Genomic DNA, 14,701 nt, shown 5'->3' with positions numbered 1-14,701 from the left:
AACCCATCGATACCTCAAATAATTTCCTCTTTCTGCAACTGTTGCAAGAGTTTCAAGTTACTGACTTAAAAAAAAAAATGCAGCTTTATAGTAGGGAGAACATTTTCCTAGCTTCCTAAGCAGGAAAATGTTGTCCATCTTGATTGTAGCCCACAGTAAGCTTTGAGCCTTTTGTCCAATTTCAAGCAAACTTGATGAAGGAGTCTAAAATGTGTAAATTCCTTTAGCAGGGATGGGCGGTGTATGGCTACAAGAGTAACCACTGCCTGTATTTGACTCTTGCTGCACTAGACAATCACCAGTGTAGAGCTGAATAATACAGGGTGCTGTAGTACCAGAAAGTAAAAAGAACTGAGGATTTTGTAGCTAGATAGAGAAGTCATGGTGCGAAAGCTCAGTGTATCAGTGTCATCTGTGAGATGCAACACTGTTGAAAGCCAGAAGTTTTTGTTAAATCTTCTGCTCATGGAATTACTTATTTTTGAGATTTTAAATAAAATCACCAAAATTGTTCTGTGTGCCACTTGGTGCATGTTGCTGCACAGCTAGTTCTGACTTGAGGCTGTTTTGTTTTTCACCATTCTTGATGTTCTTTTTGTTTCATCTGTTGTCTATTTCATCATTGATTGTCAGCAAAAAGAATACAGATTTTTCCAATCTGCATGATCTGGTGTGTACTACCTGCTCTATGGTACTACCCTTCCATGCTAAGCAGGCAATTATTTGTTGTCTTTTTTTCTGCAGTTGCCTTTTTGTGAAGCCTTTCACTCCAGCAGTGGAGGCTTTGCATGCATTTATCTGTCAGAACCTGAAACCATGTTCTGCAGCTGTGTTAGTGATGTGAAGCAGTAAGACTACCTGAGGAGCATTACATGTCCATCTCCACCTGCGGTTGAAGAACTGTGTTCTGTTTAAAATGTTTGTATTTAACCATGCTGTTTATGCCTCTGACAAATTACACTATGCTGTTCATCACATGCTATAGCTGTTTGGCTTTTCAGTAATTCAGGAAGGACTTCAAGATGGTTCATTTGTTTTAAGCATTGATGTGGTTTATAGTGATTTGTTCAGGCTTGCTTTATTATACCATCCTGATTCAGAAAGTTCTTTATCTCTCCCAAAGCCCCAAAAGGACTTGATATGTTTGAGACATTTTAAATATGTACTTCCTTGGCTTTCTAATATGATATGTACATAGTTTTTATGCAAGTGTTTTTGAAGTGCTGTGAAAAGCAAGCATATGTTTGTATGTTCAGCATACAATTCTTATGCAAATACTTGCATGGAGTAATATGTTGGTTGCATGACTAGTTCCAGAAGGTGCATGTACTTTATGTATTAAGTAGGGTATTGCTAAATGGAAACACTTAGCCCAAACAGGCTGTGCAGATAGGTCATATTTGTCTTATATTTTGCAAGAGCAACAACTAGTGAGTGTTTTTAATACTGCTACAACTGCCACTACTAGAAACAAATAATAGCTTACTTCATTTCACTGGCAAACTAGTTTACTGCTTGTCTTTCTTTTGAAGTAATTTTATGCCTGTGATTTTACAACTATCTGCTTGTATTCCAGAATTTTATTTTTAAGAGGAAGAATAAACCTTTTCATTGAAATAGAAGCGGCAGAAACTCTGCAGTTATTAAAATAAGTAAGATTTTGAAAAATTAAGGAAAAAATCCCTACAGTAGCTTTAAAACTTTGAAGTTGTTTTACCTTTCTGGCAAAATGTCTTTTGCTGCTTGACAGTCACCAAAAATTTTGTTTTCTCCACTCATAATCTTGGACATTTTCTAAGTGATAGCATTTGTGGTGACAAGCTCTTATGATTTGATCATAAGTGTTGTGATATTTCATTATTTTTACTCTTAAAATTAATTATTCCTGGAGCCAGATAATTGCATGAGAATCTGATATTTTTCAAGAATTTTTATACATTTAATTGTTTAATGCATTAAAAATACAAAGGATCAAATATATAATCCTTTTTATTAACTTGAAATCGTTGATTGAAAGCAGTTTTTTAAAAAAAAGATATTTTGAGGACCTGGAGTATGTTTCGGTTTTATGGTTGTAATTATGTCACATTTAAATGTAGACTCTGTAGCAGGGGTATTTGTTAATCATGTTCATTTTGGTGGTGTGTAGGGACAAATCTAGAGCAGGATCACTAGAATTTACTGTCTAGTTAGATGAGGTGAATATAATTGGAGAAAGGTCATAACAAAGTGAACACTTTAAGGATCTTGCCGTAACTGTAGATTTTTGGGATGATGACAAAAAAAAAAGGAGGGGAAGATGACCCAGGAAGGTGTGGTAAATAGAAAAAGATACAAAGGTCAGTAGAAAAGTGCAGCAGGTACAGAATTGCACTATGATGACGAGATTGGGGAGAAGATGACAAGAAGTCATTAACCTTAGTCAGGAAAAAAGTGCTGTTAGAATGTGTCTTCCGCTGTTTTTTCATGTCTTCTTTCTCTGCTGGGTTTGGCTAGTTTTCTCTTCTGTTTTTCTTGACAGTTCATAGGGCCAGAGAATTTAAGATGCATCAGTGTTTGGATATTATGTGTGGGTTTGGATGATATTAGTCTCCCTTGACTGCCTGTGCTCAGAGGGATTGCTGGGTGGCGAGTGATATTTTAACATTGCATACCTTCTTACTGTCACTGCCTTCTCAAGTCATTATTTGTATGAGTGACAAACTAGCTCCACCCTTTGCCTTCTAACTGGCGTTTCAGTTCTGTTGCTTTTTTTGATCTAACCATGTTCATTCTACTTCTGTTTACTCCCTGTGGCACTCTTCCTCTAACTGCAGTTCAGTGCTACCATGCTTGATATTCCTTGGCCAGCTGACAGCTCACTTATCTAATGCACGTGGAGCCTAACAGTTTCATAGACAGGTACTACTTCTTGTCCTGGGCTTCTGGTCAGTAGGGTTTTTTCCCCACCTATGTAATGAACTTTACCCTGCATGTAGATGAACAGAAGTAATGGCTTCACAGAGGGGTATGAACTCTTCCTGTTTAAATTGCTAACGTACGAGTCTGACTAATGTTAACATGTTTAGTCATTTACTTGTTGGCTGTTCTAGCAGAAATGTTAGTCAAGCATTCGTAGATCATGGTTGGAGTTTTAGTTTGTGAATAAATGAAATATCACCAGTTCTACCAGCAAATCTGAGGACTTTGTCCTCAGACTTGCTGTCAATATTTTTCTGAAAATACAAAAGCAATCCTTAGTTGCCAAAATTAAGTTTTTTGGAAAAATGTATGTTATTTAGAAACATTGTACTTTAAAGTTTAAAAAGTATTTCTCCATTTGTATTGTATTTGTTCAGTTATATAGCCCAATACTTCATTCTTTATGTCCTTTAACTTTTACAGTAATTCATTAAAAGAACAAACTCTGATAGCAGGCTAAGTTGAAGACAGGCATTTTAGCCAAAAAATCTGCTACTGTTAATATTTGAGCAGTCTGTAATGCACCTAAATATTTGATTTATCTCACATATTTTACAGAAACTTAGAACTGAATCAATCAGTGTTCCCTGAAACTGTAGAATGTCAAATGATGAGAGCACTTTTATCAATCAGCATGGTTAGAATTTCAACACAGGAACTTTCTGCATTATGTATTAAGTGATCTTGTTTGTCTTGATTAATTTTCTACTGCATATTTACATGGTTACTAGAAAACAGAGGGAGGGGGAGAGAGAAAGATGCATGTAATTGTTTTTGTAATTTTTTTTCAGGTATTTTTAGCAGCAATGATGTAGCAGTATCATTTCCAAATGCAGTATCTGGCTCAGGATCTAGCACTCCCGTTTCCAGTTCTCATTTACCTCAGCAGGCTTCAGGCCACTTGCAGCAAGTGGGAGCTCTGTCACCTTCAACTGCGCCTTCTATAACTACTGTTGTTGCTGCAACTCAGGTAAACTATCGCAAGAGTTTAAGATAGCAAACCCTGTTATTGACCTGCTTGTTTTCAATGTTAAAAGATACAATAATTTATTTGGAAAATAGGTTGATAAACATTGTGTTTGTTGTGAAAAAATTACAGTGGCTAGAAGTTCCCCATGATATTACATAGTTCCATCTTTCTAAAGCACATAGATTTTAAAAAAGAGTCTCTGGAACTGTATAGTAATAATGACTATGTTATGACTAGTAGCATAAATGCTGGCTGCAGTTCATCAGAGCTCTAACAAATGTCTGTTATCAACAATGTTTTAAGAAAGGATTTAAAAGAGGAAAATGTGAAGTTTTGCATGTTTTGTACAAAAATGCTGGTATCACTTAAAGAACAGAGGAGTTTATTTGTGAGATTTGACAAATGGACAACTAAGACTAGCTTTGGCAAAGAGGTGGCCAAGGCTGACGTCTTGATAGCAAATGAAAGTTGACATAAATGCTCTAGTTTTGTATTTGCAAGGTCATACAAATGAAGATATATAGTTCGTATTTGATGATGAAGGGATAGGGGAGGCACTGGAGGAGGGCAGAAGGGTGACATAGTTGAAGTAATGAAGCAGAAAAAATACCTTTATGGTAGTATTTTGTATGAATTTAAGTTGAGCAAGATTGCATTTATCAAGGCAAGAGAGTACGAAGTTACAGTTGTATAGAGCCACCATGATTAGAGTGTAAGTATGAAGGAATATTGTATTGGACGTGATGTTTTTATACTTCCTGTTTCTTGTATTTTGCATTTTCTGATGGTAGTCTGTTTTACAATGAATGCATCAAATGTATATTTTTCGTGTGTACATATAAGCCATCAGCTTTTAATTTGTAGAGTTTACAGTGATTTAAGATAGTGGATATAAACCTGAAGAATTAAAATCAAACTTCATACATACATACATACTTATGTCTGTGTGTACGTGCACACGTGTGTGTGTATGGTGTACGTGTGTAGCAGAAGCACTATGTGCAGGCCAACATAGAACACATTTCAATATCAAATAACACTTTGTTGTTATAATTAACAGTTCATATTTTCATGTAATCCTTCTGGACTGGTTTCCTAAAGAAATAAGGCTTGCATTGTGCTAGTGTGTGTGACTTCTGTTTTGTAACTTTGGAACCTGTTGGTTAGTTTCACACAAAATTAGGTGTCATCTCTGTTGCACAAAGTGGTAGAAACTATTTAAAAAAAAAAAAAAAAAAAGAATTAAAAATACGATGCTTGGTGACAAGCCAGTATAGCTTTTGTGAAGGGAAATCACAACCAATTGGAGTTCATTCCTTTTTTAAAAACAAAACGAAACTAAAATATCCCAAAGAGTATTACACAACATAACTCACTGAAGACACTTAAATTGAGAAGTCTGGAGATAAGGGGAGAAGTTGTGTCATAGCTTAGTAGCAGATGAAAAGATTTTTAAAAACCCAGACAAGTAGATGCTCACTTTTCACAGTGGAGAGGTGTACCATCAGAGTCTTGGAGAGATCAGCATTACAGCCTTTTGTACAGCTCAATGTATTCATAAATGGTCTAGGAAAAGGAGGTGGGACAGAAGCCAAGTTTGCTGATTATGCCATGTTACGCAGTGAGCTGTTAGGAAAATCAGCTGTCACAAACTGCTGAAAGACCTCACCAGCCTATGTTGACAAGGTGGTAAGAGGGCCAATGAAATTCATGTTAAAGGGAAAATGCAGTTTCTATTCAAAACAGATACAGTAGATATCAAAAGAGATACAAGAGCCGTGGTGGTGAACAATGGCAAGGAGCAGCATCTTTATAAGGAATGAGTAAATACTGGAGGACTCTTGGCCTGAAAAAGAGACACTGAGATGGGATAAGACAGAGGTCTGTAAAAATCACAAATGACATGGAAAAGTTAAGTAAGCAAGAATTGTGCACCATCACTTCTATTTGTTAAACTCTGTCAGAGGATACATGGATTAAAAAAAGCAGTGTGACAGAGTCCATATTTAGCCAGCAGGAACAGACATACCATAGTATTTTTTTTTTTCCCCCTCGTGTTGTCACAAAAAGGTGAAGTATACCATAGGAGGTGCACTTTTTCTTAGTGTTGAGCAGAACTAGAGAGCCCTCCATAGGTTAAATACTTAAAATCCCTGTCCTTCCTTTGGCTCTGGTTTTTTGGGAGATGTGTTGTTTTTTAAATTGTTTGGGTTTTTTTTTCCCCCAGAGGAGTTGTGTATCTTACCTCAGTGCCTAACTTGTTTTCAAGTGGTCATAGATTTACTTGTTAGGATCATATTCATAGCTGCTACCGTTTAAAGAGTCTTTGGGTCTGACCTATAAAGAGAGGTTCAAATGGGGAGAAGTTTTGGTTGACAGCCTTAAAAGGGAACTCCTGTGTTAACAAATTAATGAAGTGCTGCTTCAGTGATTCTAGGACTATACTTTGGTAGCTAGTGTCTGCCAGTTGGAAATTGGTAAAGGCATAGTCTTTGTTTTTTCTTATATCTGTGGTGTCAGTGCATAAGTTTAAACTTGGTCCTTTCATCATCTGAACCATTATACAAGCATTGATATTTCAACCAAACATCATGCCTCAGATAAGCTGTGTACCATGACATGTCTTCAAGTTATACTCCACAACCAAGGCACCTATGTTTACTGTCCCAGTCTTTTTTCCTTTCCGTATTCCCTGTCTTCACTATTCGCAGTCAGACTGGCATTTTGCCTTTTTGTCTGGCATCCAGTAACATCCAACGGGTAGGCAATGGAAATATCCAATTAAAGCTAAATTGCTTTAACTGTCACCTTTCTGGTTTTTGGTTTTTTTTTTTTTCCACTGCTGATTTTTCCATTTTGATAGAAGCTTTCTAGAAAGAAGTTGTAGTGGCAAGAGGTGAACAGTCAGTTCACTAGGCTTTAAGGACCATGGACACAGTTCTTCCTCATTCATGGGGGAATTGATTTTATAGAGTACTTCCTAGCATGGAGGAGAAAGAATATGAATGTCTGTTGTGCGTTTTAAAGTATTAAGTGCTTTCATGTGCTGGTTGAAGTTTAGGATTGGTACTACTTCTGTCATTGCACCAGGCAGATTAGATGCTTTTTCCCAGCTTTCAATACTTGAAAATTCCAAGCAAGTCTCCCTCCTGGAAGTGTCTTTGATTCACACTGAATCATGACAGCCACCTGTAACATGCCTTTGTTTTTCCTGGACTCTGGGAGTCTTTTTCAGATTCAGTCCCTGAGATCCTTACTAGTGTTTGAAGAGACTCAGTCAAGAGAGCCTATTTTACCACGCAGTTGTTCGCCAATTCGAGAAAACCAATTTTTTTTTTTTTCATGCAGTTATCATAAATGACTATACTTCAAGGATTAGGGTTTACATACTTAGTTCTGCAAAGTTTCATCAGAGTGCTGTGTCTGCTTGCTGGGCTCTTGTGGATATATTCTCAGTGTTTACCCAGCTCTTGACCATGAAAGTCTTCAAATAACAGTGTGCTAATGTATTTTTTTTGTGTAGTCTTCTAATTAAAAGAAAATAAACCAAGATCATAGCTATACATACAATGGTTATAAGTTAAGGTAAGCTTGTGCCTCTATAGCAGATGTAAAGTAACAGTTTAAAAAGTAGGTTTTATTTAAACTGTTAGTTAAGAGAGCAAGTATGCCCAAAGCTTGGTTGCTCAGCTATTTTGTCAGGATGGCAGCCATGCAATTGGAATAGTGCTAAAAATTGGAATAACCTTGAAGTGGTGCTGCTAAGGTGCACTCCTCTTAAGATTTCAGCTGTTTTTAGATCTCTATTGGGTGTTTGTAATGATGATTTTGGGACCATCATAAATTTGTCAAATTTTGATGGATCTTTTTTAAAGCACAAGGGTGTTGAGAAATTCTAGAGCGATGATCTTGACAAAAAGTATATTTCCGTAGAATTAGGCTCAAAGTTGGCTAAAATATTTTGATTGGGAGGTTATGGTAGACATCTAATACAGAAAATTTTGTTCCTAGTACTCAGAAAATGTGCAAGCAATTGAAAGCAACTGTCCTCAAGTGAGAATATTAGGTAATACTAGTGTGCCTTTCGTTATTTTTTTAATAACTGATATGCCCATATAAAACTTCGGTGATTTAAACCTCCAAGTTCTGCTTTTTCCTTCAACAAGTAAACAGCACTGATTTTAAAGCTTTGGGTTTTAAAAAAAAAAAAAAAAACAAAAAAACTTGAAAATCTTGGATTTGTGATTTTTTTTTCATTCTGGTCTGGTATGGTAGTTCCCATACCGTGGTTTTTGCTTGCTTGTTTTTAAGACAAAACCACAGTATGGGCCTTGTTACAATTACGTTTTCTTTTGTGTCTCATTTTCTTCTCTCTCGTACCACTCATAATGTTTATTCCAATCTCATAAATCCATAAGAGATTATTAGCTTGTGTTCCATACTGTGCCATAACTGAATTTAAATACTGGTGTTCCTTACTAGGTGGGAATCAATGGTTTAGTAAAAATGCCACTTGCTGAAAATGCAGATTTTTTTATATCCTGTTCCTCTTTTTCATGTATCCTGGGCATAGCCTCAGATAGGTTACAGTGCTTAATTCAGTGAGGCTTTATTAGCATAACAATTGCAAGAATATAGGAAAAAAAGGGATACATGAAAGAAGGTACAGCCCACACAAATATTTGCTCCTGGTTTTCTATGAATTGATCCTCTTGACGTGTTTGTCAGTCTGGCTGTTTTGCATGTAACAGCAAATTACTATATCCCAAACTACTGTCTTTTCTCTCAGAAGCATATTTTAAACTTTTCCTGAATATTAATGTGTGCTCCGTTGTTGAGAAAAATAACTTTCTTGCATTTGGATTCTGAATACTGTCTTAATTTTTCCCTGTTGAGCCAAGTCATGTGTTGCGCCACTCTGAGATCCTATGCTGTTTTTATCTCAAAGATTTCCTTGTGTTTCATAATTATGGCAAAAATGCTTGTCAGCTTGTTACGTTTTTCTGTAAGTTTGCTGTATTGCTCTTTCTCAGAAGTTGTTCTTAATGATTAATGTGTGTTCATAAAAAGGCAGTGACCTGGGTGCCTCAGATTCTTTTGGTATTGTACAGCAGGATTTATTTTCTGCTTATCAGAAAATGGTGGTTGTTAGATTCTTATATTCTAATGTGGTTTTTTTTTTTTTTAATATTGACATAGTAGATTTAGTGTTTTATAATGAAATGTTTGCTACTTTGGTCGAGATTGAGGCTGAAATTGGCTGAGCTGTCTGTTCTTTTTGATTACTTAAATGAGTGAAATTACCCTGCTAGTGTTCTGTGGCTGTTTATTTCTGGGGTCTCTACGTTCACAATACAGGATCAGACTACAGAAATGGAAGTAAAGGTTTTAAATTTACTTTTCTTCCAGTCGTTGATCGTTGAAGCCATCTTTCAGATTGTATTCCTTTTTAAGAAAAAATATACGTTTAAGTATCTTGTTATCTTATTTCAACAGTATTTTTAGTGGGAATGGAAATGGGATGTAGTGGTTTCTTTAAGACATACAGCCTTTGATTGTAAACATTGACTCTCTGGTGGTGCTGGTGTTGAATGATTCAGTAACATATGATCTTTTACATTGTAGTAAACTCCAGTTTATTCTGAAATTTTCAGAGTTTATTCTGGAAATTTAATAAGACCAAATTGTGACTTTGAAGATTATTTTTTTTTCTTCTCCTATGCGATGGTAGCTGTGCTTTTAGTGACTGTAATAAGCACATCTGTGAGGCGTTTTCAAACAATATTGTACAATCCAAAATATTATTTTCTCTTTCTTAGGACAGAGAGAAATTTTTTTTTTTTTGCTAGTGGATTTTTCTTATTTTTAAAGCTCTTTTTCTTCCTCTGCAGCTTTTGTTTTATTTTCTTCCTAAATTCCCATCTCTTGCTTTATGCACTATGCTTCCTTTGCCACAGGAGCAGCTAATAAAGAGAAGGAAAAGGACAAGGAGTATCTGTACCAGCAGTCCTTATGGCTTGCAGAGAGATAGAGAAGCTGAGTAGTTGCTATTCATTACTCTTTATAATCCAAGTTTTATTTGTGGCGGCATAATATGTTTACTTCAGCATAGTGTAATGAGCTACTGCCTCCATCGTGGACATGTGAGAACTGGGATTGTAGATGCTACTACTCAGTTGCAATTCTAAGTGAAAGAAATTTGCTTTAGTCACTTCCATTATCCCTTCTGAAGTTTGTTTGGCTTTACTTTCCCTAGGAACAGTAGAAAAACAGCTAGGTTTTCTTTAGCATTCATACAGTGGTGGTTATACTCCTGTGTCTGATCCAGCTTTTAGAGGGGGAGATAAGGCTTTTTTTTTTTTTTCTTTTTTTTTTTTCCCAATAGGTTTGGAGTTATTTGTTGACAATAGAGGAATGTGAAAGCTCAAGAATCTTGAGATCTTGAGGATTGCCACAGAGGCCATCCTCTATGTGGGTACTCTAGAAAATGGCAGGTCTGTTGGCTGTCCGTGTTTAATGAACTTTTCTTTGGGGAGTAGAATCAATACACATACACACACACACACACACACAAAAAAAAAAAAAAGACAAATTGCCCTCAGTTCTAGGACATTGGGATGTGGCAGATGTAACAATCTCGGACTTCGAGTAACCTGCACTAGATAGCTGGCTGCTTGAGTGAACTTTCTGCTTTGCTCCCAAGGGTACACATCACAACCATGAGTAATGGCAGAAGTTAAGAATTTAGTGTAATATGCTTGCAGACACCTTTGGATCAGAACATCTTAAGACTTAAAACCAGAGACTTTGAAATCATCTCAACAAACTTATTTAAGCAGTAGTACTTCCTTGCAATGCAAATAAAATTATTCTAGTTATGGTAAATTATGTAAGACATAATCAGAGGTGATTTCCCTAACTTACAAAGACTCTTATGCTCTTTTAAAATTTTTTTCAGGCCACTTCCTGAAGTTTGTTTCTTAATACAGAAATAGTTGAGATGCTGAATGGCAGAATAGCACTTACGAAGTCCAGAGTGCAGATAGTATAGATTTCTAGTGCTTATCTGCAAAGCTAGTAACGGATGGGTGCCTTGTGGTGAAACCTCTCACCACTTAGAAATCAGTCCTTCTTGTAAAGTATAGACAGCATATATGACAATACGTTAATGTATTGCTAAATTTCTCCCAAATATACTCTCTCAGATGATCATGACATCAGGTCATACCAGCCTTTTCCTTTTGCTGTTACTAATTCATTTGATGTAATCTAGAGTTAAGTGATCTTTCCTGCAGATAAACAGTATATTTGCAAGCTCTATTAGTTCAATTTTAAAAGTTCAATTTATACGTTGCCATACAGTGTGTGGTGTGGTGTTTTTTGTCGTTGGTCTGTTTTTGTTTTGTTTTGTTTTTTTAAAGACCCGACATAGAAGTAGCAGATTTTACAAATCTGTTGCCAGTTTGGTTGTATTTTCTGCATTTGTCTTTCTAAAGATGATTTGTATTACCTTTAATATGAGTGGTAATTAAAAAGAGAATAATAAAACATCTGGGGATCATGATGTTGCATGGTTTAAGCAGCATGCTTCCAGAAAAAACAGAATCATATCCTTACTGTGGTACTAGAATTCTCTAGTCAATAGAAATGGTGGATACATGAAAATCAATTAACGTATTTTATGTGACTATCAAAACACCTCTTGATGATAAGATCCCTCAAAAGAGGTTCCTGCCCACTGAGTCAAAGGTAAAGTATCAGCATGGATCACAGACTGGATGCTGAAATTAGTCTGTCCTCTTTATTTCATAACTTAAGAAAAAAAGATATAAAAGGAAAAGCCAGCACATCCAGAACAAAAGGAAATAAGTTTTAACAGAATATGTTGCTCATCCTTGGGACTCATTGTCACAGGAAATTGCCAGTGCTGGTGGATTTAAAGTGTGCTAAATGCATCCCTCAGGATGTTGTAGACAGAGAGGAGCTTGGTACTGTGGTGTAAGATATCAATGCAAAATAGTGACTTTCCTTCCAAAACCACTAAACCGTACTTGTGTCACAGCCACTTAAATTTAAGAGTCTTGCAAAATTAAAAATGTAAAAGAACCATGCTAGTAAAGGCTTTTCCATCTAAATTTTCTCATTTGTCACTTAAGAGCTGCTTTAATTCCTTGTTACTTCTAGGCAAAATGGGTCAAAATCTAATTTTCTTCTCATTCAATCTAGCTGAGGATTTTTGGAGTGGGGGTGGAGGAGAGTAGCAAGGAGGAAGAATTTACAGCCAGAGGGAAAATTCCTTCTAACATGTGACTCAACTAGAAGAACAAAGGAATCATAGTTGCAAGTAATCTAGTATTTAGCCCAATTAAAATCTTTACGTTTTGTATTTTCCTCTTGCTTCAGTAAGATTGTCTTCACGTAGACTTATGCAATATGCAGGTAGCCTGAAAGGCAGTTGCATGATTTTGCGCAGTGCTGCATGCTGAGACAACTGCATCAATGCTTCAGTCTAGCAATAAATGTTTTCTGCCTTCAAGCTGAAGCTTATTTAGCTTGGCTTATCTGGTGCTGCTGTAGCAACCATCAGTCTCCAGGCAACTGAGGCACATTGACCTCTTCGTTGAACTGAGTGTAGCACTGCTTCAATTTAGCTGCCTGAGACAATAGTAATGGTGTTGAATGTGAAAAATGTGAAAATTTCTAGTCTCTATGCAATGGAAAGAATAAGTAAAAATATTTAGATGGAAGGGAATGTTTAGGTTTAACTTGGTGTACGCTTTGTTACAAGCTGCAAAGTTCATTGCTGAGGCAGTGCCCTTACAGGCCTTGTATAAAATGTGGAGAATCTTGCAAGTGTTTTTACACAGCAGTAATTCTGCTGCTGGGGGTGTTTGTTTCATCACTTAAGTAGCAAAGACTATTGAGGTTTATTTAGAAAGTTAAAATGTCAGTGTTTGTGAATAAGTGGCTTATTCTTTGTTATTACTATTTTTGAAAGTATAGATGATCTTGAAAGTACTTACTTTTCTCTTAGATCCGTTATTTGCCATACTATGAGTGTCTGGCTTTCTTTGGAATACTCATGTGATGAAAATAGATTACTTATGTGGGTATACTGGGTTTGTTTCCTAATCAAGTCATTCTCTCTGCTTATCTATATGAGAGTGAAATTGTGATTCCTGATAGATAGGTTAATGTTCTTAAGGAAAACAGATTCCTGGGTAAGATGCTGCTTCCATTGTCTGTGTAGAACACATACAGGCTAAGTGCTGTGAAGACAGAGGTAGATGGAAAGGATGGAGGAACAAACTTGAGGTAAAAGAGATTTGTGTAGAAATGATAGCTCTGTTTTCAGTTAGGTTTGTGGGGGAGGTGGAGGAATCCCAGGGTCTTATCTCTGTAAAGCCACCTTTTTTTTAGAAATAAACAAAAAAGACCTCTTAATGAAGTAGCATTCTTGTAAGTTTTTGTACAAGTTTCTTTTTGTGTCTAGTTTATAAATAAATAGATTTTAATTGGTTAAAATTTTATGTAATATCTAGCTTGGTTATCATTGAAGAGATGAGTAAACTGGTAGTGCAATTGAGATTATAGCTTTTTCAAATTATTGGAAGATGGGCCTTCTACCCATGTGGTTTTTAATGACTTGATGTGCCCTTGTTGTACACTGGGCAGAGGTATAAATTAGTTTCTGTAGGTGTGCCATTAATTTTTCATTTTGCCTTTCAAATCCCACTGTGTTTCCCCGTTGCATTCATTCATGCCATTCGTGCAAAAATATTTGAGTGCTACTGCTTGAAGGTTAGATAGTTTCATTTAATTGAAGAATTTATTTGTACATTTAATCAAAACAATTGATTCTCAGAGACAATGTTTGATTATTTGCTTGTTCATAAGCAAGAGTCTTCGTTACAGCTAGAAGGTCAAAGTATTTATTTTTGCTAGTAACATAATAAGTACTAATGACGTGAATAATATATCCATAGAATGATTTTACATGTCACATATACAGTTTTCCTGACAGATTTTAATTACAATAATTTGTGCATTTGTAATTAATGCTCTTTTTGTTTGAGAAGTTGCTTTTTTCTTGTAAGATATCACAAACTCTTTTCCTAATTTCGTTTTAACTTTTACAGCCTCCTTATTAAGCTTTTCAGTTAAATATTTTATTTCAGCCAGTTAGTGAAAACATTTTTTGTAAAACTGCACCTCGATTATCTGTTTTTAAAAAACCCCAAACTTTAAGAACTTCAGAGTGCTTGGATGGTAATAGTAGCAGTATGAGATGAGTTATCTTTTCAATCCCAATATTGCTTTTGTAGAATGAATGAGTAAAAAACTACAGTGAGTTTTTGGGATTGATTCACGTTTGTGATGTATGTATGATAGCAGGTGAGGTGTGGTTAGCTGTAAGAAGTACACTTTCTGCTTTCAGTGATCAGTAGTGCTGTAGGTTGTTTTAGTCAAGAAGTGGATATAGTTTCCTTGGAAATTAATTATGTAAACTTTCAAATATGAAAGCCAAAATACAAATTGAAAAGGTGTAAATAAAAGTATCGGTTTAGGTAAAATACATAAATAGTGTTTTATCATGTTACATTTTAATATTTTGTGTTGTGCTAGTTGTTTTGAAAAGTCATATGAGGGTTTTCAGAAGAAATGTGGAAACAGTATTTTATTAAGGATTTTCTGTGTTGTCCTCAATTCCACCTGTATTTCTTGGCATATAGGAAAACAAACTGGAATTCGGAATTTTTTTCATGGGAA

The 14,701-nt window shown here is 35.8% G+C and overlaps 1 protein-coding gene across 5 annotated transcripts in view; it reads left to right on the top strand.

Moving 5' to 3' along the window:
- The window catches only part of MLLT10 (MLLT10 histone lysine methyltransferase DOT1L cofactor), a 129,400-nt gene that overhangs the window by 90,343 nt on the left and 24,356 nt on the right, over positions 1-14,701 (top strand). For all 5 annotated transcript variants that reach the window (XM_086742179.1, XM_086742178.1, XM_086742177.1 and 2 more), the window contains one exon: positions 3,753-3,931. In XM_086742179.1, the coding sequence (XP_086598305.1) occupies positions 3,753-3,931 (179 nt within the window). The remainder of the gene's footprint in view (positions 1-3,752; positions 3,932-14,701) is intronic.

This window comes from Chlamydotis macqueenii, chromosome 2, assembly GCF_036417535.1.
Source record: "Chlamydotis macqueenii isolate bChlMac1 chromosome 2, bChlMac1.mat, whole genome shotgun sequence".
Classification (NCBI taxonomy): Eukaryota; Metazoa; Chordata; class Aves; order Otidiformes; family Otididae; genus Chlamydotis; species Chlamydotis macqueenii.
Note: the sequence above shows the minus strand (reverse complement) of the source record. Positions and strands in the feature narration are given on the sequence as shown.